The 25116-nt window shown below is 45.3% G+C and overlaps 3 protein-coding genes and 1 long non-coding RNA gene across 4 annotated transcripts; all 4 read left to right on the top strand.

Moving 5' to 3' along the window:
• The first annotated feature begins 2321 nt into the window (after window positions 1–2321).
• LOC100834507 lies at window positions 2322–3234 on the top strand. The gene is made up of 2 exons (XM_003571184.4): window positions 2322–2865; window positions 2957–3234. Exons 1-2 carry the CDS (start codon window positions 2350–2352, stop codon window positions 2999–3001), a joined length of 561 nt encoding a protein of 186 aa, XP_003571232.2. The 5' UTR covers window positions 2322–2349; the 3' UTR covers window positions 3002–3234.
• A 3855-nt stretch (window positions 3235–7089) lies between these two features.
• LOC100839925 lies at window positions 7090–10086 on the top strand. The gene is made up of 2 exons (XM_010235858.3): window positions 7090–7557; window positions 9401–10086. Exons 1-2 carry the CDS (start codon window positions 7257–7259, stop codon window positions 9766–9768), a joined length of 669 nt encoding a protein of 222 aa, XP_010234160.1. The 5' UTR covers window positions 7090–7256; the 3' UTR covers window positions 9769–10086.
• Window positions 10087–16138: 6052 nt separating this feature from the next.
• LOC100834012 (mitogen-activated protein kinase kinase kinase 18) lies at window positions 16139–18052 on the top strand. Its single transcript, XM_010238066.3, has one exon. It carries the CDS (start codon window positions 16634–16636, stop codon window positions 18050–18052), a length of 1419 nt encoding a protein of 472 aa, XP_010236368.1. The 5' UTR covers window positions 16139–16633.
• Window positions 18053–22642: 4590 nt separating this feature from the next.
• LOC112271898 lies at window positions 22643–23300 on the top strand. The gene is made up of 3 exons (XR_002965423.1): window positions 22643–22932; window positions 23019–23088; window positions 23186–23300. It is a non-coding gene; the product is annotated as an uncharacterized LOC112271898 (long non-coding RNA).
• The last annotated feature ends 1816 nt before the right edge of the window (window positions 23301–25116 follow it).

The following is a 25116-nucleotide window of genomic DNA, read 5'->3' as shown; positions in this document are numbered from 1 at the left end:
GGTCCCTATTCTTTCGCGAAGGTGTAAGTAGGACCCTAATCTTTGAAAATGCATATTTGGGTCCTTATTATTTGTTAAGTGGTTCATCACAGGTCACTCGGCTGTATGTGTGGCTCTGGCCGCATGATGTGGCCGACACGTAGGATTTGGGCCCACAAGTCAGGCGACGACGTGGCGTTGCCATCTTAGAGAAAACCCCTGCCGCCAACCCTAACCGCTTGCACCAGGAGTTCATCGGTGATGAAGAGAGGAAGGAGGGCAGGAGCTGTGGCGCCGCCACCAGCAGCAGTTGTGTATCACGCATGTTTAGTCTTGTTCTGTAAGATGGCAACGCCACGTCATCGCCTGACTTGTGGGCCCAAATCCTACGTGTCCGCCACGTCATGCGGCAAGAGCTGCGCATACAACCGAGGGACCTGGGTTGAACCACTTAACAAACAATGAGGATTCAAATATGCATTTTCAAAGATTAGGGACCTACTTGACACCTTCGCGAAAGAATAGGGACCTCGAGTGCATTTTACTCTTTTGTTTGTGATATCAGCACTGTATGTCCTAATTGTTTCATAACATTGCCAAGTTATTTCTAAAACTTTTAAAATGCACGTTTGGGTCCTAATAGTTTCATAAGTTGTTTATCCGAGATCCTAATGGTTTCTGGGCACCTATGAGGTGTCAACGATGCCAGCCACATGCATTGGGCCCACCTGCCGGATTTCTCTTTGTTGGGAATCTTTCAAAAAACCTGACTTTTTCTCCTTTCCAACCATCGGCCCCTCCCTCTCCACTCTCTCTATTTAGGCATTTTAGGCATGGCTTTTGCTGTAAAAAAAATTAGTCAATTTACACACATTTCAAACAGAATGCTATGAAATCCCACTTCATTTCAAATTCAAACAGAATGCTCTTCATTTATTTCAAACTATTTCTGAAATATTTCTCAAACAGAGAGGGAGGGGCCGCAGGGAGGAAATGAAAAGAAGGTGGTTTTTTTTTAATATTTCCCACTGAAGGGTTATCTAACTGGTGGGCTCAGTCCATGTGGCTGGCCATGTCCACACATCACGCGCACCTAGACATTATTAGAACATCGGATGAACAACTTATGAAACTATTACGACCCAAACATGTATTTCGAAAGTTTTAAGACTAACTTGGCACCTTTGCGAAACAACTAGGACTTATCGTGTATTTTACTCTATCAGATATTTCAACTGGTTACACACGTGTACGATTCGTGCATTGACTGATGTTTACAAACATGTACTTAGGATACAAACAAGCAAAATTATAAGAAATTGGGGGAGGTGGGGGGGTGAGGAGGTGGCTATCGGATTGGGCACGGCCCAACGAAGCCTGGTATTCAATGTGCCGGGCCGGGCCGGCACCTTAAGGCAATCTCTCGGCCCAGGCACGGCTCGTGCCGGCCCGGCCCTGTAAGCCCGATGAGTCTTAAAGAGGCCCCTTGAAAGCATCGGCCCGATAGCCTTTTTTTTTCTGTGGTAGCAACTAAAAATGGCTCAAAACGGCCTTTTCTGGAACTTGCTAGAACAAATGATGCTAGCCTAGTGGTTAGCAGGCGAAACAAAACAGGGGGAGGGCCTTAGGTTGGAGTGCCAAGGCCTACTGTTGTGAGTTGCGGTGATTTTTTTTTTAAAAAAAAAACTTGCTAGCCGGGCCGGGGCCTAAGGATGAGGCTTGGCCGGGCCACGGGCCGGCCCGAGTAACTTTGTGCCAGCCCGGGCATAACCGGGCCAAGCCCGCTTGGCTTCAGGGCTTTTTAAAAAAGCCCGGGTTCGAGTGCCATGGCCTACTTATTTTTATTCCTACTGTTGTGAGTTGCAGTGATTTAATTCTTTTAAAAAAACTTGCTAGCCAGGCCGGGCCGGGGCCTAAGGATGCCGGGCCGGGCACAACCGGGCCAAGCCTGCCTGCCTTCCGGGCTTTTGAAAAAAGTCCGACCCGATAGCCTCCTGTACTTTATACTGGTACCCCACGTGGAAGAGAGAACAAGCAGCTCACAAAAGGAAGAATTCTACAGACACAAGTAAACGCTTCTCCTACCAGCCTAGGCCACCGCAACACTGCAAATGCACCAAACGAACAACACAACCAATCTTACCATTCTCATGATCATGGGTTCACCACCATCTGTCACCGCCTGGAGAAATATTACTCCAAATCTGTGACTGTACTGCCGATCTAGGCACGCTTCACATGCAGACCGCGGCTTGGTCACGCATCATCAGCGGCACCGCAACAACGGTGAAACGTAAATAAGGAGCATTGGTCGACCGAAGCGGCAAACGCGCGGATCGCTCACGGGCAGCTTGTGCATATCCCGCGCTAATGGACGCGGGCTCTTTGGCCACACTCGCCTGCAATAAGAAGCCCACCACACTGGCTGCCCCACTTTGCATCTATCCATCCCGGCCGATCCGACTCATTGCTATAGCTAGCTGCACACACAAATTGCGGTGGGCTAGCTATTGCTGCTGTTCGTTCCCGGCCATGGGGCTCTGCCTGTCCGTGGCTGAGGCTCTGTGGAAGGAGAAGGCCTTCTGCGCCGACGGCCGTCGGACCTTACGCCGCGTCGACGAGGAAGATCAAGATGTGGTGATGCGTTGCGGTGGCTCCGACTACCGTCTCCTAAGCGACGGGGCGTTGGAAGAAGCGGCGGCGGCGGCACCGCCGAGGTCTTCGGGCGTACTGGAGAGGGCCGGCGGCACGCCGGCGCGGCCGATATGGCAGAGGAGGGTGCTGATGGGCGTCAAGTGCCAGCTGCCGAGGTTCAGCGGGATGATTCTGTACGACGAGCGCGGTCGGCCTGTGTGCAGCGGCATTCGGGACAGAGCTCGTGACCAGGTATCATGCATTTCACACCACGTCTAATATTACTCCTATGTAATGTAACCATCGAATATAATTTGCATGCTGATGTGGTTTATGTCTGCAGGAGAAGCATGCCGCGGCTATTAACATGCTGAGGGACGCGCTCTAGTCTAGCCACTGTCCGGCCGCCGGGCAGCTTCCGGAGCCGACTCTGCTGCTGCTGGCCGGTCATAGTTAACTGTATTGTGCGTATGTATTTTCGATTGGATCAGATGCGTTGTGTGTTTCACTTGCAAGGGAAGTCCATGTCTATATAGAAGCTCCTCTTTATCATGGTATCATAGCTAGTCAAGTGTTGCTTTGTCGAAATTATAACGGAGAACTCTAAGTTTGTGATTCGGAGATACGAATGCTGGCTAGCTTCAATCCGCCGCACGCCAATCGCAGTTGAGCGTGTCAGAGCATCAACGTACAACAGCCCCATATTTGGGGTCGCTATCCAAAAATACTGAAATTTTGGCTAAAATATTAGCTCCATGTGAGACCGAGGTAGTCAATCAGAGGGGGTGAATGATTGCGCGGAAGCAAATTAAAACTTTTTTCTGAAATTTCAAACCCTAAATCACTTTTCTGTCCGTGACAGTAAAACAGCCGTAACTTTTGATTGGATGAACCAAAAAATATGTGCCAGTATGCAAAAGAAAGGTATTGAAATTATCTAACCAAAGCAACAAGAATCAGCTCAATTGGACGTACCAATCAAAAGATATGATCAAAACAGTAACAGCTGACAGAAAGTTACGAGAATTAATCTATAATCGATTTCGAGGAATAACAAAAAAGATGAAGTAATCGCGATCTTTTTTTGATCTCGTGATAAACCTGCAGCAAAGTATTATGAACTCGTGATAAATCTGCAGCGAAGTGTTAGAAAGATCTATCACGAATAATCCACGAAGATCCGAGAAAAACAAAGATGACATCGGCAACGAATCTCTTAATGCAACGATGTCGATCGATTACAAAAGATGCAACCATGCATCCAAGAACTCTCCAAGAATTGATCTAAATCCAAATCTCTGAGTTCCCTCACGTCCTTGCTAAAACTCTAGTTAGGGCGCACTCTATTTATAAGGGAAAATTCGCGACCTTAAACCGAATCCGAATCCAACACGAACTCATCTGTCCCGGTCAGTATTCTGCCAATGGGGCCCGCATACGACCTCGGATTGAGACGACTCCAAAAGCAAAGTTGTTCGTCTAGATGACGCGCACAACTTTCATGTGGACCACTTTTCCATCGGACGCCATCTTAATGACGCTACTGTTTAATCTTTAAATAGTTCTCATCCAGTCACGGCTGGACTTACATGCTTCACGTCGATGCCACTTCATGCTATCAACTCTTCTTGTGATGTCTTCAAAACTTGACCATCACGTGTCGAATATCTCCAATACCGTACATCTCCGGTATAAACAACGTACGACAAACCAGTCCCCTCCCGGATCATCGTAGTCTTCACTTTCAGTATTCCTTCGCACGAACGTCCCGCATGACATTGATCTCTCGACATCAGCTTCTCCCAAGGTTCATCCCTCGATCCCGTCATTGACCACGTTCCTTTAGCTCCGGCAACACCTGAAAACGAACACACAAATAATCAGTACAAGCACAAGTTCACGACTTGACTCAGAGTAAGTTCTAACACAAGATACGTGTCATTACATAAGTATCCATATTATCCAAAGTATCCACATCAATCTTTCATTTAAAACACTTGCCAATGTTACACATCACCTATGATTTCACACTCCAACAGCTAGATTATACCTCGACACTATTCTGTCATTTTTTATGTGCCTTGTTGAGTCACTCTGGAGAAATCTCGATATATATTCTGCCTTTGCAACCCGTACACCTACATCAAGGTCACCGTGTTGAATGAAACTGATGGTCCTAGCATGTGGTGAGTGAGTGTTGCTACAGAACGTGCACGGGTCACACACAAAAATGCTTTCAAGATGGCATGTTTTTATACAATAGAAAAAGAGCATATCTCCATTAGGTATATACAGAAACATTGTTTCCCCCATCACGATTACCAGTGATGAAAATATTGCCAGTGCGATTTTTTTGGTCCACTACCACACGACGGTTAACTGCTGACGTCCTTAAACCCTCTTCTCTGACAAAGATCGTAACCGTCTGAACCCGGCAGAGGTGACGCCACCCCTTTGACGGGTCGCCTATAGGAAGGAAGCACCAGTGGTGACATTTCCTAGCCCGGCCGGAGATCCATTATAGGTCCCTTTGCTAACACTTTTTCCCCAAGAAGCGTCAATGGTGAAGTGCACATGCTAAAAGAATTGTCACCACTGACGTATGTTTTGTCCCAACTGATGCGACAACTAATGTTAAACAACATCAAATTAAATCGCACAGAAACAATGCACCAATACAAAAAATCATTGCTTTGTATAAAATGGAACTCATTTCATTGCACTGAATACAAGATGGAACACATTTTATTGCATTTCGTCCAAGATTGAGCACATACACTGAAATGCATAAACAACTAAATGTCAGCGGCGGCGTGGAGGAGTAGAAGATGGTTAGCAACAATGTTTGGTTGAGGAAGAAGACACTTAGGGCATGGTGGGAGGCAGTTTGCAATGAAGTGCCAGGGCACGTAAAGGGATGTAGCCACAGCTTCGGAGGTACCTATCGAACACCTCACGACCTCGTTACACCTCCGGATCCTTGCCGAGGGTGCGCATTGACAATGGTGGAAGATCCTCATCGACGTTGGAGCTTTCAGAGTCGGAGGGGATGGCGATGACTTCGTGCTCTTGAAGCAGCGCAAGAGGAACTGTGGTCAAAGCCGACGGAGAAGAAGTAGGCTAAGCGGCGGCACCCAAGGCGATGGACTGTATAAAGAGGCACACCCGCATCTTCCAGCGTAGCTATGGCTTGAAGTTCTGTTGCTTGATCTACGTCTAAACACGATTCGTTTTTGATTAACGCTCGTGAACCTTTATATATTCCATTTCATCTTTGGCACTTCCTATACAAGAGAATAACCAGCAGTATCATGGGCTGAAAAGATTGGCCATGGCTAGCTGGATAGAGCACCTCTGATGCTTCATAGACAAGAAGTGTGAAGGGAAGCGTGGGTTCATTCCCCTTGTGTTCCACTCGCGCGTTCCATTTACAACTCTGACGCTTGCTGAATGTAGATGCGTAAGTGGTGCAACAATCCATGTATAAAAACATGCACACTCGTTTCCTAGCTATGACTCAATTTGTTCTTAAAATTCCCAATCTTCAAATATGGACCGAAGTGAACCTTGAGGAAGCTATCATGGTGGATCCTCAAATATCAAAGTTGCAAGCAATGTTAGAGGTAGAGAAGAAGATGAACAACAGATTGTTCGATAAGGAGGTCAAGCTAGAGTTCGGTCCTGCATTCCAAGATTGCAAGAAAAGATTGAAAAAGAAAAGAAACTTATTGAAAATCTCAAAGTTTCGCTAGAAGAGAAAACTAGATTTTGTGTATCATGTGCTAGTGTTGCGGTGACATTAACCGAGTTTGATATGTGTGTTCTACTTGTATCATGCTTTCAATTTCATAATACATCTATCTATATAGTCGATGAAATAGTTAAACTTAGTAAGGAAAAATCTCCGACAAATCTTAAAAGGATGCGTTCAGTAGCATAACAACTTTGACGTCTCGCCATGGACTTAGAGAAAAAACCGTCCTCGTCACTGACGACTTTAAACACTGAAGTGCGAAAAGCGTTAAAACTATGTACGCGTCAGGTCGTGAAGGTGGCAGTGGCACATGCACGCCTCTTTGACACTCCTTGTCAAGACGTGTCGGATATGACTTGTCTATGCGGCCTGTCAGAAGGTGTGTGTGATACGCTCATATAAAGAAGTGAGAGATTACCATGTGCTCATCCCGCAGTGGTTATGATTTTTGCAGTAGTGATCCAAAAAAGATTAAAACTTCTTCTCTCGCACAAACAAAATATTTTAGAAAAGTGTTTCCACGAACGAAACACGTTGGCATCAATTCTTTTTTGCAAGGCATGCAAGTATCAAAAGTAATTTGCTAAAAATTATGTGATGAAATAAGTCATAATTTTTCGCAGTTGTTCTTCCAGAAAAAAAGATCTGGGATATTTAGTTCAAAATCTAGGGTGTTTTATGCAAGTCATTGTTGTATGAGTTTTTTATAGACTTTCTAACATCTCCTAAACCATTTCCACGGAGGTTTTGCACTTTTGCTGCCTTCCGTTCCCCGTTCGTGTCTTCTGAGTTCCCAAATCCAGATTTGAAGAAAAGAAAACAAACCGAAATTTCCGATCAAGCCCCCCTCGATCCCATCGAATCCAACCAAAGGGAGGCAGCGGCAGCGATGATCCAGCTGCTGTTCGTGGTGCTCGTGGCGGAGGCGGCCGTGGCGGTGACGCTGCTCTTCAAGACGCCGCTGCGGAAGCTCGCCGTGCTGGGCCTCGACCGCCTCAAGCGCGGCCGCCGCGCGCCCGTCGCCGTCAAGACCGTCGCCGGCGTCGTCCTGACCCTCCTCGCCTCCACGCTCTACAGCATGGCCGAGATCAGCGGCCGCACCGGGGACCCCGAGTCCGGAGGGGGCGGCGCCCTCTCGCCCACCGACCAGGTCCTCTTCTCGCGTCATCTCCTCGAGGCGTCCCTCATGGGTTAGACATCTCCATCACGCATATCCCTCTTGGTCTCATAGGGTTCTTCTGATTGGAACCCTTCTCTATGTGCGTTGCTCTATTATTGCTTGTTCTATTGTGGACGATGGTACAAAACTTTGGTGATGTATAAATCCATCGCGTACAGATCTTTGTTCTCATGGCAGCATGCTTAAAGTAACCGAAAATGCTGGAAAGAAAATATGAGATGATGGGAGCTAAAACTATAGGGTGGCATTTTGACGAGCACTTGGAATTTGAGATAGGTATTGCGATATGAAGATGTAGTTTTTGGATTAGATTAAGGTATGCCATGTTAACCTCAACCCTCTGTTTTGTATGTGTCAGGTTTGGTTATAAATTCTTTATGACCGAAGGAATTAGTATGAATCAACTAGCTTTTGAATGGGTTGGTGAAAAAACTACTCCCTCCGATCCATAATAAGTTTCAGGGATATAGTACAAAGTTGTATTAGATTTGTACTAACGATCCGACACTTATTATGGATCGGAGTGAGTAGCATTCAATTTGGACTATGTACCTTATGCAAGAATACATGGCAGTTTCACCATCAGAGATACTGATTACTTATCTTGCACTAGAACATGAGAGGTGCAGTAGTGCACTAAATGCATACTTACCATCCCTAATAGTCACGAAAAATTCAACAATTTTAGTGGAATTGACAAAACATGTATCTACCATGGCACAAAATTTCAAGTCCAGGTTGGATCCACATATTGCGGAAAATAAAGAAGCAAATTATGCTTTGATTAGTAGCTGAAATCTTCCATTCACAGCTTTGAATGCTATCCACATCATGATCTTTCTTTATTATTTCTTGGGGTGATCAAATTTGGATTCGACTATTTGTGACAAGGTGGATGTATGGTGTATCAATATTGTTTAATGATTTGAAATCTTTTCATGACAATTAGAAGTGCTAATTAAACACCAGTGCTCTCGTACACACTAAACCCCTTGGTATATGCGGGGGTTGCTCCTCTTATCAGCCCAGGATTTTTTATTTTTGCTGAATTCACACTGAAAGATAATATGGAAAAGCACATTTGAGGTTAAGTTATGAATCACAAAACCAACCAAATCAGTGGAGTTATTTGCTTGAATTGTTTTTGTTCAGGCTGAAATCAAGAGGCCAGTTCTTGTTGACTTATTACGCTCTTATTTATACTGAAGTTTTAGCCCTCCAAATTGCTCCTCACTGTTTATGTTGCTGCTAATTGTTTTGGACTTCTTCCTACTAGTTAAGTGTATGTGGGGATTCTATTCGATGTTTGTTTAACTCTTGATGTTCTAGTAATGGTTTTATCATGTTCTGGATTTCTAGTGTACTCCTTTTCTTTTCGTAAGTGCATGCTCATTATGGTGTGGTTACATATTGTTTTTTGGTAAGCTTGTAGATGTATTGATAAAAAAGCAAATAAAACTGCTTAAAAAAAGCAAATAAAAGAGTTTAGTAGGTTCAATTTTCCCATAGCAATAACATTTTTTCAGTACTGTATTTTCTTCCATGTTATCGGTTTCTTTAAATTATTCTCACTTGCCACAGTTGCTTTATTAACTATTTTCAAGTCCCCTGTAAGAAAAAAAAATATTTTCATTTCTAGAAGTGTTTCATTGTTGCAACTACTAGCTTTATCAAATTAATGATGTGTGGCAGGGTACTTCTCTTTCCTTTGGAGAGGGAGGGTGTATCTCTTAACTCTCTGGAGAGATATCCACTTCGTTACTCTAAAAGCCCTTTATTTTTTAAAAACAGCCTATTCCTGCTCTCTGTTCTCCTATGTCAAAGTTCTGAGTGATGCAATACTATCTTTTCAGGGTACTCCTTGTTTCTTGCTCTGATTATTGATCGGCTCCACCAGTACATCAGAGAACTACGTGGGTTAAAGAAGAACGTAGAGGCTGTATCAAAGCAGAATAAAATGTTAGAGGAAACAAAGCATGGAAGAAACGAGGAGACAATCAAATATCAGGAAGAGATCGCCACTCTGAATGAGGAGATGAAGAAACTGAAGCTACAAGTTCAAGAAAAGACTGAGGAGGTCCATGTTGCTGAGGACAAGGCGCTTGCTATTCGAAAACAATCTGAAAACTTGCTGCTGGAATATGACCGTCTCCTGGAGGACAACCAGCATCTACGGGAGCAGCTGCAGTCAATTGATCTCAGGCTCAACAATTCTTCTTGAGAGAAGAATATTCAAGTATAACATTATCTTATCATGAACCAACTTCTGTTGCAGGAAATCATCCGTTTCACTTCTGGTTCAGATTCAAGTTTACTACTCTTTCCATAGGAGTTAATACCCAAAGAACATGCTAATTTATTAATGCCTCACTTATCGGTTTTGCCATCTTTACTTAGCCATATGTTGCAACATATAGTGTTTTGCAGTTAGGTTTGTTACCATTGTTATAATGGTGCAAACTTATGTTTTTACTAGCTAAATGCACGTGATTTGCTACCTAATTAGTATTATTATTTTGCATAAGTTGTTAAATGCTCTTTTATCTTTATGTTCCTAGATTTTGTGATGAATAACAATTATTTTAAAATATTCATCAATCCAGTCAATTGTAGTCAAAAGACTGTTGATACATACATGTACCATTTATTTCTTAGCAATATAGGGAGTAGCCTCAATGGAGTGAACATACGACCACCAACTCATATCTTTATGAGTAAACAGATTTATCGATCTCTAGTTCACAACGTAATCATTCAACATTGCATAATCTGTAGTTTTGTGGGAATCCAGAGTTACTTTGATGGATTGCCAGTAACTTCAAGAGTGCATCGTATAGTGGGTAGGGTACAATGCATAGAAGGTAAACAGATGTTTAGTTGATTTTATCTAATATGTGAATATGTTCATCATCCAAATACCTTGATATACCTAACAGCATTTCATGCTCAAAATGTGGATATTTCTTAGCAACGGTATTCAAAAGTATCACACTTAAGTTTTGCTCAGTGTTCGTTGTACCACTTTACTAGATACAGAGATTGAACATTGCAATTTTAGGCCGTAAGAGTGTTTCTTAACATCACTTCTTTTGCATGGTGATGTCCAGCAGTGCAAATATCTGCCAATTAGGTTTTTTAGTGAATCTGTGAATATGTCCATCCCTAGAAAATTTATTCGTGAGTTGAAAATCAAGATTTGATTGTTTTATAGGGGCAGGATGGTCCAAGTTTTCAACTCATTCTTTCAAGTTATTAATCTGCCTTTTTTCTTAAAGTCAAAAAGTAGTTTTTAGGTGCCGGTACAACATATTGCAATGGTCTTTGGAAGGAAAATGGAGAGGTAAATCATTATGAACTGATTGAGGTGGAATAATAAGCAATAAGGAATGTGAAATTGTATTCTGCATTTGAAAACATCATCCAGATTTACTTGGAATGGAGCTACTATCAATCTTGAGGCATGATTAGCAAAGTGTGATTTGACCTCATAGGAATGTGATTGGAAAATGTGAAATGCTACCTGCTTTGTTGGTTCATTTGATTATGCTGACGGTGCACGAAATAGCATGAGAAATGATAAGCTACAGAGGACCATCACCAGGGTCAGGTCACTGCACTTGTTCCAATCATGTTTATGAGAATACCGAGTAGAATTTGGATATGATGACACGTCTTTTTGTTAGTTACTACCGAGCTTGCTTTTGACCTCAAGAAGCATCCATCATTATCCATCCATTTCTGATCTTGATGCTTTCATTCAGGCATGCAGCTTTACTTTATCCCTGCTTTTCGGTTTGATATTGGAAAAGTGGAATTGCATATACTTGTTTTCCACATGGTCACTGTTTTGATTACAGTCACTCCCATAATTTAGTGAAAAAACGTTTTAGCTTGTCATGCAAGTAAATTTCCATTATATTCTCTATAAATATCCTTTTTATATATATTGTTGTAAATATGTTTACTGCTAGGGCGAAGGACATATATTTTGTTCCTCTACTTGAAAATGGTCTCTCCGGGGCATCTACTTCCAATTCCAAAACAATATTAGTAAGGAAATTGCCGAGTGTTTGTGTTGTTTTAGAGAAGTGATTTGGTTGGTATTGCTTAAAGCTGATTCTACACCGTTTCCAAATTGTTTGGTGGTCTTGGTCAACTAAAGACCCGTATATATGTCCTACAGGGATTTCGTTTCCCCTGTACTCTTGAAAATGGATGTGCTTTTGTTTTCCAATCCATGATTTATCAAGATCATCATCATTAGACCAATCCTGTTACACCAAACTGAACAACCACTACAGAATTCTTGTTGGACCTGTGTACCCTAAGCCCGTTGCCTTCTTTTCTATAAAGGTTTAAAACGTGGTCCATTTCAACACTCCTTCCCCGTCGGCTCTTTTGCACATTCTTTGTAGATCCTTTTTGTCAAATGCACTCCATCATCAGAATAGTTTCCTCGTTTCACTAGCTCCCATACACACTACGCACAGCTAGCACTACCAAGGCGAGATCGATACAGCTATGGTTAACAGCTAGACCAGCTATCCCTTCACGTGGATGAATGCTTTTGCAATTGGGGTCCAGAACTAGGATGATCACAACTGCATACAGAAAGGCAGCAACGTGCTATGGTTATTAGCTTATGGGGGTAATTAAGTTCAGAGACAGAGGTAGAGATGCAACGGTGCCACGGTGAAGCCAAAGAAACAAACAGACCAAGTAGTACGCATGCGCTCAGCAACAGTTGGACGACGTAGGAATATTCCTTGCTTGCAATAATGTTGTGATAATTAACACAGTTTCATTGGTGCCGTCAATTGGTTGGGACTTTGGTTGAGTGAGTGAGGTTGTTGTTGTTGTTGGGGCTGAAAAGTATAAGTGGAACTTGTCTGGCTTGCAAACCACGACTGCCTGGCATGGCAAGCTGTGGCCTGTGGCTGTTCGTTTTAGCCCTGCTTCTCGTTCTTCTCCCAAACTTCAAATCAGGGTCCAAGGCGATGGATTTGAAGCTCGGTATACTTGGTGGATGGTTTTTGCAACCTTGTTTGTTCCAGCACTGTATCTTCTCCCTGGATGGGTTCGAATTTCAAAGTTTAATTTCGAAACAAGACACCAAATAATACGGAAGATCCATCCTAGAATATCTTGTGAACCCTGGATGTCACAAAAGGCAGAGGAAGATCATCCCCTTCACACATTATAGGAAGGCACTGTAGCTGAGTAGTATAGCTAGCTCGTGCGAGCGAACAACAACCATGGTCCAGGTCAAATTAGGTGCGACCGCGCGCCAGTTATTGCAAAGGCGCCGTGGAGCCGTGGGATCCAGGAACAGGAATGGCTTGGCCCGAACCTTAACACGTACTGTAGTGTGGAGAGGAGCACACCCCTCTAGCTGTGTTAACCGGTCCCGATGACGTTGCCTGCCCACTTGCTGTGTCCATGCAACACCTGGGGCATCACATGCGTGCGGTGGGGATAGAAAAGCACCACACCAGATAGATCACAGCTATTTTCGGATGGTTTGCTCTGAATTAGCATTGCAAGGCCACAGAGTAAGCCGTCGTGTTCAGTTTGCAGGCCTGTCGCCCAGAGACGAATGCAGCTGTATTTTTGTGTGTGATTATTTAAAAAAGAAACTCTGATAGGAAAGAATAATTGTTTAGTACTTCTTCCGTTTTAAGAACTTCTAACTTTGTTCTAACTTATAATTTTTATCAATTTTATAGAAAAATCTATCAACACCTAGGACTGCTTTATTAAATGCATCATGATATTTGTATCCGTATACTATATTTATTTCATATTCCAAATATTGATACATTTTTTCTATATATTTGTTCAAACTTTAGAACGTCTTTCATTTAGGAACGAAGACAATACTACCGTACTCTAAATTGACAGTCTTTCTGTTTCACTCATCTGAGAAGAGTCTATTCTTGCGCTGGTCACATCTCCTAGAAGGAAAACAAAAAGTGAAGCTTTTGTTAGCTGACCAGCATGATAACTATATGGACAGCTGTAACAAATAATCACACACACAAAAAAAAAAGAGAAGAGGACACACGATGGCACACAACACTGTCACATTGTTGTCATCTCCCAACCAACAATCGCTTAGGTGGCGCCAAGCCCAACGGTTCAGATACATCTTTGGTTACAACAGCTGGAGTAGCTAGCGGCGGCAGCACTTTGGCCACACTCCACTCCCACTCTTCTTTCCTTGCCTGCCCACAGCTAAGAACAACAGCAGTCCCTGGGCATATTCTGCGGCCTGCGGGAGACAGTGGATAATAGGTTGGCCACGTCGATCGCTTCTTGCTTGCGTCCTCACGATCCCAAGTGCAGTAGGTTCCTGGATTTAATGAAATGCACGGGGGGAAAAAATGGATGCCGCGACGGCAGAATCGTGTTGGAAAACCCGGTTGGTGTGGCCGCCCTACCACCACCGCCGCCGCGGCTGCTGCACGCCCTGTCACTGTTGAGTTGATTTGGGATCTATCAAACGACCGAAATCTCAACCGTTCTAACGTACCACTAGTAACAATGTACAGTAGCCGTACTTCGATCTATTGCTGGTTCTGTGATTCATCTGTCCGGTCATTTCATTCCCGTAAAACAAGGGCTTGTAAAAAAATAATGAATGCAGAAATTTTGCTGGAAGTAAATTGATTCCCTGGAAATTCTTACTACATCCTAAATGTGGCATAAAAGAGTATGTTTACAACAGTCAGAGGATAGCTATGCGAAAGCAACAAGTTAACCGGTAGCTACGTACATCATAATTGCCCCAAAGAAGCAACAAGTTAACCGGTAGCTACGTACATCATAATTGCCCCAAAGAGGATATGTGCACTTTATCAGACCTGGGAGTAAAACTTTCCGGATCTTTACTTGCACACTATGCTTGCTTTATGTCCATCTTGGCCTTCTTCCAGATCCCATATCCCTTCTCTTCCATGCCAAGGCGTCGGCAAATGAAACAACCCATAAGAAAAATATGAAATGAAAAATTCATGAACTTTACAACCAATATTGCACATGGGATTAAACAAACGTGGGTAATGGCGACAAGAAGGGACTAAACAAGCAGCTAAATATCTCCTGGAAGATCACTCCCTCAGTGCTCCCCATCACAAATTAAAGGAAGAGTTTGATCCTCGAGCCACCTAATTAGCAACAGATCTCGCATTAACTTCGTAAAGAATATATATATATATATATACATATAAAGAAGACGCAGCATGTGTGACATACGTATATAAGACCGCTCGGCGATTAACAGCGAGATTTTTATCTAAACATGTTATTTGCTTTGCTCGGCTAGTGGTTAGTTAGAGCCGTTGATCCCCACTTGGCCTCTTTCTCGTGGTTGATTATTTTGGCAATGAGATAGGGAAATCTCAGCCTTGTGTATGCTTGGTACGTGCTGGAGTTGCCATAACACTCCCAGATCTGCACAGCTTAACAATGATCTGCCCAATCTGTTCTGGTAGGTTAAGCTGTACGTACATATGCAATAGAGTGTGAGTCTTTCTTTGTTTATTGGTAAGAATCACTAAACAGAGGCTCACACGTTATATAAAATGCACGAGTAAAACGCTGTGGCCTAATATATATTGTCAGTGGCCTATGCGTGGTGTATTTCACATGGTATCATATATTTTAGAAGATGTACTGGTACACTTTACTAATAATCTTATACCAAGTGATGATTAAGGCGACTATTTAATTATGCGCGTGGATTTCCCAACAGATCTGGTAGCTGATTCTTCGATGGAGATGCCTTGGATGAGCCTCCTGATTCTTTAGCTTGATAGCACAAGTAGTTATCTACTTATCTAGCTAGCCCAGAGACCAAGTCCTAAGGTTATCCTTTATAAAAAAGAATGAAGAATGCTTAAGAAGTTACTTGTTCATAATTACCTAGTCATTACACCAGCAATTAATAATCTGGAGCATATTGTTTTGGGGTGTAGCAATGATTTTTGTTTCCTTTTGGTCGCACAGGGCTTCAGTCTTCTGACCAGAAGCAGCAACGAACCGGATAATGTATTATTAGTAGTATTCAGAGATATGAAGATGTGAAATGTCTAATTTGTATTTATATTTTGTACCAACAATGCAGACAGTAGGTATAAGCATCAGCATCATGAAGTTGAAAACCAAAAGGATAGCTAGCTATATTGTTCGCCTCAGAAATAAAACATGATAATATAATCAATGGGCGATCCTTGGGTATAAAGCCACAGGTTACTTCTTGGAGAGAAAAGGAGAGCTGTCAAGCAATTGGGTGATGCTTCAATTGTAGCTAGAGCCGTGTAGTTTAGTTTCTAGCACGACGTTCATTAGTCCAAGAGGTCGTTGGAACCAAAACGAAAGGCACGTAGGAGAGGAATTCCAAATTAAAGCCGGGCAGGCCGTGATGAGTGTACTCCACAGCACAACTAACTTGCCCAACTAACTTTTTGCACTTGTCTTCTAACATTCTTCACAAACAGTAGTAGCCTGTATGTAGTACTCATTAATGTTTGGTTTTGGAATGCAGACATGTACCCAATCCTCAACCATCTAGAATACTGCACAACATATACGGTTACTGAACTCAACCATAATACAGAAGTCATGAATTAAAAACAAAAGGCATGATGAGCTTGGGCAAACCTCAAGATAACATGGGCAGAAAAAAACAGAGGAAAGATGATCCTCAAGTCCTAATGTTTTGTTAGGTAGTATAAGCTCCTTGTGCCATCTCTCCCAAGATTGCGTCCACCAGTGATGCGTGGACAAGTGGAGAATCTCCTTGTGCCAGCTTGGACTCTCTCACCCCTTTCTTTGCCTTGTTGCTTTGGTTGGACAGCCTACACTTACCACATTCCTATGCCAAAGCATCCTCCTCCTATATAAGTATATATGCACAAACAGACACCAGAGCAGAGGCACAATTCAGCGGAAGCTCCACACATCCAGCTGCAATTGCCTCTTGAAGAATACCACTACTACCACCAACATCGGCAATATCAACAAACAAGAACAAGAACCAAGGAGGAGTTGAAGCTTGAGCTCCCATTCTTGCGGCGGCTGCAAGGATGGGCGTCGTTGTTGGCGAGTGGCGGCGGGGGCCAGTCATTGGCCGCGGCGCGTCGGCGACAGTGTCGATCGCCACGGACGCCCTCACGGGCGAGGCGTTCGCGGTGAAGTCGGTGGGGATCGCGCTCGCGGGCGCCCTGCGGCGGGAGCAGAGCGTGCTCTCGGCCCTGAGCTCGCCGTACGTCGTCTCCTGCGTGGGCTCCTCCGGTGCGTCGGATGATGGGAGGAGCTACGAGCTGTTCCTGGAGCTCGCGCCGGGCGGGTCCCTGGCGGACGAGATGAAGCGGTGCGGCGGGCGGTGCGAGGAAGCCCTGGTCGCGTCGCGGGCCGGCGACGTCCTGCGCGGGCTGGCTCACGTCCACGGCGCCGGGATCGCGCACTGCGACGTCAAGGCCCGGAACGTGCTCCTGGGCGCCGACGGCCGCGCCAAGCTCGCGGACTTCGGGTGCGCGCGCTGGACGACCAAGGCCAAGGAAGACGGCATCGGCAATGCCATCATGGGCACGCCGATGTTCATGTCCCCCGAGGCCGCGCGCGGCGAGGCGCAGGGCGCGGCCGCGGACATCTGGGCGCTCGGGTGCACGGTCATCGAGATGGCCACGGGCGGCGCGCCGTGGCGGTTCAGCAGCCCCGTCGCGGCGCTCCACCACGTGGCGCACTCGGGGGACGTCCCCGAGGCCCCCTCGTGGTTCTCGGAGCAAGGGAAGGACTTCCTCGCCAGGTGTTTGGTCAGAGACCCGGCCCAGCGGTGGACCGCGGAGCAGCTGCTGGAGCACCCCTTCGTGGCCGCCGTCACATCCTCATCCAAAGCCGCGCCGATCGCGCACTGGGTCTCGCCCAAGAGCGTGCTCGATCAAGACATCTGGGAGGATTCCTCGTCCACGGACTCTGGCGACGACACAACGGTGGTGCCGCCCGCCGATCGCGTACGCGCACTGGCTTCCGTCGAGTGCTCGCCTGACTGCTGGACGTGGAGCGGCGAGGAATGGATCACCGTCTGTGGCGGCCTCACCGACACCGACAGCAACACCGCGCTCTCGCTAACACCCGAAGCGGACACGATGGAGGCCGCGGGCAGCAGCAATGGCGACGATGAGCAAGTCCCGTCCGCCGCCGGCGACGCGGGCGTTGACGCACCGCGCGGCCAAGGCTCGTCACATGGCAGTTCATCATCAGCATCAGCAGAGGACGGCGCGGGTTCGAGCTGTACGGCCTCGTGCCGCTGTAGAAACGGCGTGATTAGCAGCTGTAACAGCGATGATGATGGTTGTAAAAAGTTTGGGAATGGATGGCATTTGTCGGTTCACTTTAACTCGTCCTCGTCCGACCTGGCATTTACTTTCGCGCGTGCTTGTTTCGCGTTTCACCTTTCCTCCTCGCGGCGACCTTTTTCGTCACGTGACAGGCGTGAGCCGTGATTAATTAGGAGCGAAAGAGGTGCGTGCTGCCGTGCTGGTGGTTACAGCCAGGCTTACAGATTACGACTCGACATGGGTGTATCCCATCAAGACAGGGGAATCTCAGCGCACTCCGTCCCTGCGATCCTCCAATGAGATTACTCCTGATTACTCCAGCTTGCTTAACGCTAGTCACGGTGGGAGTAACAAATGTGGTAACTAAAGTGCCAACTAAACAATTTTGATGATGTGTCATGTTATTAATGAGAAGAGAGAGGTTTGAGGTAACTAGATATGTTACCATAACATCACACAAATCAAAGCAAAATGAGTTTATAATCTAATAAATGACACAATGCATGACACCACATATATGTTACTATTCACTATGAAGATAATAATTTGGACTAATAACATATATATGTTAGTATTCTATGTTACTTCCCATTATGACCGGTCTAAACATGGCTAACAAGCGCGTCGTGGAGAGATGTACGTCACTCGCTCTGGAGGTTGGTAATTTGAGCATGAGGTCTAAACAAAATCCGGGCATGAAGAAGCTTGGGAGGACGTACGTGCAAGTGCACAACCACCTGACCCAACTTTTCAGGCGAGGTGGCGTTGCTATTTGCCGTCAATGCGAAAAGCTACAGCAGGCAGAGGCGGGCTGAATGGTCGCGTCGATCGGCCAAGCAAGTTGGTTTGGTTAGTTAGTCGTCTCGTCGATCGGGTCCATTCCTAGCTGACCAACCCCTCCATTACTATTCTCCACACTTGTACTCTAGCTGTATCTGATCCAGGAGGACTACCTCTTCGGGGATTTTTGGGATGCCGTGGATTACAGACCTGCGAACGGAACCAATTCGAGTGCATATCATATCGATCTTGCAAAATTCGAACCATATGGGTATATTCCGTTGCTGTAAGAACCAAGAGATGTGCATATAAGGCCAAACTCAGACGGCACGGTCTAACCTTTTTCAGGAGTGACTGTAACACTGGCCCTGGCGGTGGGTCGCCATGCGGTCCGAGAGGTAGGCTCTGGGTTGGTATCACCTGGCCTATGCAACCAACGAACTGGTACTGTTGGCCACACAAAGAGATGGGAGGAATTAAACAAGGAATTGATCGACGACCGACGGGGAGAGATATCTCTGAGGAAAACGTGCGGCCTGCGCCGTGAAAGCGACCGGAAAGGTCCGGTGTGCGATCGACGCAAGACAGGAACGTCCGTCCGTTTGTTCGTTTATTTATTCATTACTAGGAAATAATTAAGGCGCCATATATAGATGGACTGGATGGACAGCCAGGGAGGAGGAGGAGGACAGCCGTTGGTCGCAAGCACACTCCACCACTCCAGTGCCCCGCCGGCGCAAGCTATACCATGCTTGCCGTCCAAGCCTTATTGCTTGCTCCATTAATGGATCGACTCCTCTACCTGCATATAATCTGGGAGTAGATTGTTCATGTAATCCACCGCAAAGAGATGCGTTGCTAATTAATTGGACTACCTGTTAGCGGTAAGCCTGTCTTCTGTTTAATTACGTACCCACTGTGCGCTGTCATGACTTTGGACAGTGATTAGTGAAGTCAAGAGATAATAAATGAAGTGCGATTAGTAGTACTACTAGTATTATTTTTCCTAACTGATGGGTGCATCCTAGAGAGTAGAGTAGAGAGTTGCAACTTACAGCAAGGATGACTTGCAAGTTGCAGGCAGCAGCAAGCATGCATGATCAACCATATTTCTCGTGGTATCTCCTTTCTTATAGTTAAGTGTGGTCCTGCATTGATGGATTCCAAAAAACGAAGGAGCTGGAACGTGGAGCTCATGAGTTCGGTGGGCAGATCAATGCATGGTGGACAGAGATAAAATGGCTCAAGGGATAATGTACTTATTTCGACCAGCGTAACTATATGATTGCTTTGCTTTCCTTTACTTTTACAGGTTAGAATTTACCTCCAAATTCGTCCATTTGGAACGGACGGATTTGGCATGGCAGACACTGTACCGAAAACCGCTCGATTCCTATGGGAACCAAGAAAAGCAAAAGTGCATACCCGGCCCGAATAAGTATATTCAAGTTTTTTAAACAACAACAGTTCACAGCATCCATTTCCATCCACTTTCCAGCAAGCAAGAAAACGACCACGCCGCCTCAGCCAAAAACATTCCACACTCATGTCAGCATGGCCAACATTTCCAGCCTCAGGAGTCAGGAGTACTAAATCGAGCCTACCTCAGTATGCAGCATTTAGTACGAGATCGAACAAACAATCAGCCATGAGCACTCCACGCACACGCTACGCTAGCAGGCGCAGCCGCCACCGGGCACCGGCTATGCGGACATGCCGCTGCATCGGTGCGGTGCTGCTGACCTGCTGTCCTCCTTCGCTCGTGCCGCCGCTCCACGCATCAGGACAGCGCCGCCGCCGTGAATTGTTTCCTGCATCAGAGCACCGAGCCACCACGCTGCTTCACGCCAGCGCCAAGTACCGCAGCCCACAAGCCGGACAGTAGCCTAGCCTTTGCTGCACCGTAAGGCCCATTTGGACTCGTGGATCAGACGATAAGCAAAAGAAATGGAAGCTTTGGGGAAAAACTGAGGAATTATTTATTTATTTTTGAGTAAAATACGCTAAAGATCCTAATTTTTTTTAAAGGTGTCAAATTAGCCCCGAAACTTAAAAAATGCATGTTTGGGCCCTAATATTTTTTTAAGTTGTTCAACACAGGTCCTGGATATTTCGGTTTTTTTTTTACTTTTCAAAGCATGCATAATCTCGAAGTCACTGTTCTCAAAAAAAATAAAAATCTTGAAGTCTTACTCTATCCACCACCCAGTTGTAGCAATCTTGCAAATACACAGAAATTTCCCAAAAAAATCTTAAGAATTTATTCAATTATAGTATGAAACCAACATTTAATTACAAGTATTGTTGAACAGCGATTCAAATTTGTTACCGTGTTGGACTTGGTGCCGGCTCCTGCTAGACTAGCGTGTGTGTACTGTGAGGCTTCACGTTGGTAACTGAAAACACAAAACAGAACCACTTACGAATCTGCTATTGATATTGGTACTATTTTGGCTTTCTTTCTTTCTTCTTTTTTACCATAACTATTTGGGTTTTGATAACTCACCATGCAAGATTGAGGGTATTGGATTCCATTCAAATCAAGATGGTTGGTGACACAATCAGAGCATTGACGGGAAACCGGACATTGTGAAAGTAGTTCCTTTGTTCTGATAAAACAGGATAAAAAGAAGCCTCTTTATAATTTTATCTCTTAAATAAATATGATGAAAAGAAGGCATCTTCTATGGCGAAGAAAATATCAACCTCTTATGTGATCTCTCAGTGGACATACGTCGCACCTTGCTTGATCGGCTGGTGCATGCCGTTCATGCATATACAGACTACTGTTGCCACTGCTGCTGCACTACGCCGACCTGAAAGGTCTCTGATCTGCTGAGTATTCTTTGCTTCTCTCCTTAGACCATGGGCCTCGTTCTCGAAAATGGAAACTTTTATTGATCTCGACGGCATATCCATCGATACATATAGACTATCACACCCCTGACCTCTGCACCGAAAACGCACACAGCCAACCAGGCACGAGACTCAATCCGCAGGCTAAACCGCCACCCATTGTGGGTAAAAAAGTCTCTGGCCACTTGCTCCAACTTGTTGCATGCCATCAAAGCCAGCTGACGATCCTCCGGTTTGAGGAGGATAGACCAAGTACGGAGCCAAAGAGTGCAAGAATACAAGACCTGCAAAGAAGAAGTTAAGTACTTTCTATCAAAAGGTACTTCCTCCGTTTCTAAATACTTGTCATGTTTTTAGTGCAAATTTGTACTAAAACCACGACAAGTATTTAGGAACGAAGGGGGTATTTGCAAGAATACAAGATCATGGGCCTCATGGCGTCCTGCTTCCTTTGGATGCAGCATCAGTGGTTCAAAGGTATATCAGCAGTAAGACGCTACTTACTGATAGCGTCGCTTCCCTTAGCTCGCTGTTGCAGGCCTTGAGTGCCGTCCTATCCTGAAATTATAGAAGAAGAATGTTCAATCCGAATGTAAAATCCTGTTGGTTTTTTATGTACTTTGGACAATCAAACCAATACGGTCCCCATTTTCTTTCCGGTGCAACCCAAATAACTCTTCCATTTTGGAATCTGAAATTATATTTTACTTCCAATTCAACAAAACAAAGCCAGTTTAGGGATGAATAAAATGCCCAAGTGAAGTGAAGATACATTTGGAACAAAGTCTGACCAAGAGATGAGCATCCTTTTCTGATGTCTATGGAGCGAGATAACTAACGTTACATCTATGCAAGGATTCATATGGATTTTTGATTTCATAGTGCTGCGTGGGCCAGTGATGGCCTACCACTAATTTTCCTTCCTGGCTCAGTTTTGTCCGGATCTGCATCCTTTAAAAAAAATACTCACTCAGTTCAAGAAAGGATGTCTCAACTTTAAATAAATCGTACACTAAGTCATGTCTAGATACATCCAAATTTTGACAAACTTAAAATATCTTTTGTTGGACGGAGGGAGTAACAGAGATGATCTCCAGTTCTAGTTTGGCTCAAGTGCAAGTATATGCAGTCGTCTCACCGCACAGTCGTCTCACCGCACGACAGTTCTCGGAGCAAGTTAGTTGGTCTTTGTTCACCATCTCGGGTCTTTTCGCATTTCATTGGAACAAAGATGATCTTGTAATGACATTGCAGGAGGTGGAGGTTCTTACCGAGTAGGTAAGGGCGCGTATGAACGAGGACATGGAGGCTAAGATGGCTCATATGTAGGCTCAGATGGACGCTCAGTTAAAGGCTCAGGCGGCTCAGATGCGGCTTCCGCACTGAAGGCTCAGTACGAACATCTTAGGGTATGTTTTCACGTACATAATAGCCAAGATATCGTAATATTAGTTTCGTAACTGCTACTCTTTGTCTTTTTAAAAACAATATGCAGCCGTACCTCACTACCTCTGCTCAAGACGTTGAGATTGAGCTCTATTCCACAGCCTACTCCACATACTCCGGTGAGTACACTTGAAACTTTTCAATCTCCATTCATGACTTTTCTTACTTCCGTTTAGGGTTGGGGTAAATGTCTAATCATGTGTGCAACAACATCAGTCCAGCCGTGGCTCGAACGACCCTTCTTCGCACGCAAGCGTTGCTGAAGGCAACCCTCTTGGCCAGTCACCAGCTCCCGGGCTCTGACTCGAGTAAGTTGCCTCAACCTTGTATCATCTTGTCGTCCATTGGTTTGAAAACTCTTTCTTATCTCCACACGTAGAATTACACAACGTAGCATCAGTTAGGCATTTTTAAGCCTTATGGCTCATTTTGGAGCTCAAGAGGCTCATTTTGCTCCAAAATGGTGTAATGTTGGCTAACTTGTTCATAAATGCCACGAGGAAAGGGATCAAAAGTCTCGCATCCAAGGTTGACCCGAAGGCATTCTCAATGCCTCCAGCTCAAGGGGGCTACTGTTGTAGTAAAATAAAATCCTTATATGGGCCGGACCGTAAATCCTACGTAGCGACGACCAAGTCAACATTTCCCAAGCACGAGTCAAAATGCCCACGTGGCGCAATCAATCCTACGTGGCGAAGGAAGACAAGTCAATAAGGCAAGCCTCTCATGCCATGGTCAAAGGGTCAAATGAGTTAGAGTAGGGGGCAAGAAAGGTGTGGGGATGAGCCTTTTGGTCCATGGTGGACCATGGACCAACCCTCACTTCCCTCTCATGGTGCACACAAAAGCTATGGACCAAGGAGCTGTTGGGAACGCGGTATGCTACGCTAGCACAAAATAAAAATTTCTACCGCTTCCGCCTGGATCAATGCTGTAGATAATGGATCACGAGATTACCACTAGACGCGCAGACCCGTAGCGGAAGTAGAGTCGATGTAGCGCGTCGATGCCGAGTAGTCGAACAGCCTGCTCCTCCTCGCCGATCCCACGAACAGTTCGTCCAAGCGCCGCAGGTGCAGCGCCTCCGAGGTATCCACACGTACAGGGAGGAACTCCGTGCGGCGGACTGCTAGATCCGATCGCAAGGCTTTGGGCGTGGAGGTGCGACGGCCGAGTCTAACTCGTGTCTGGACTGGTGTAACCCTAGACGGGTTGGTCTCCTCCACTTATATAGACGTCCCTAGTGGGCTCAACACTTGAGGCCCGTTAGGAGTCTAAGCCCGATACGAGTTGGATCCGATCCAACTCGGTTCCCACCCCTTAAGCATGTGACCCTTCAGGTTCGCGGTCAATCGGACACGACTACGAGCTCAGACTGCGGGCCCGAGTAACACCTTACTCGTCCACTGGCACCGACTCAAGTCGATAGTTGGTAACGGTGCCTAGCAGCACATGTCAACTCCCGAGTAACCAGAAGGTATATTGATGAACCATACAATGTGTCATATGCAACATTCCTTTTGCCTCACGATATGTGTGTCGAGCTCAAGGCGAGTGCTTGTCATCCTTGTGGATAGCTCGAGTCTCTTCTCGTTCCTGTGATACAGATTCCTGAACGGGTTAACACTTAACCCAAGTCGCATGGCCATGCTTTCCGAATCTTCTCACTTGAGAGGGCCCAGAGATATCTCTCCGAACAGGAGGGGCAAATCCCATCTTGATCAACCATGACTCGCAGCATGCTTCTCAGCAAACCCGAAAGCTACCTTTATAACCACCCAGTTACGGAGTAGCGTTTGGCAACCCCTAAGTAGGCCGATTCACATCCCAAGCTCATGCGATGACCTCAGGTCTAGGACTGGCATATACATCGTACTTGAGACTAACAAATGACAATTATCTCGTTGTGTCTCAGTGCGGGTCTGTCCGACTCAACAATCTCATTGTCGAGAGCATGCTATCAGTCGGCAACACCTTGCCCTATGACTTGTGAAACATAGTCATCATACTGATTCACATTGCTAGTCTAGATTATGTGTCCGCATAACCTCAATGACTAGGGACCATTAGAACAACATCATAGAATACTTAGTCTCACAAACAAATCACGTATTTATTGATACATATCAGTGATGATGTTCAAGGAC

This window comes from Brachypodium distachyon, chromosome 3 (genome assembly GCF_000005505.3).
Source record: "Brachypodium distachyon strain Bd21 chromosome 3, Brachypodium_distachyon_v3.0, whole genome shotgun sequence".
Lineage (NCBI taxonomy): Eukaryota > Viridiplantae > Streptophyta > Magnoliopsida > Poales > Poaceae > Brachypodium > Brachypodium distachyon.
This window is presented reverse-complemented; position numbering and strand designations above follow the sequence as displayed.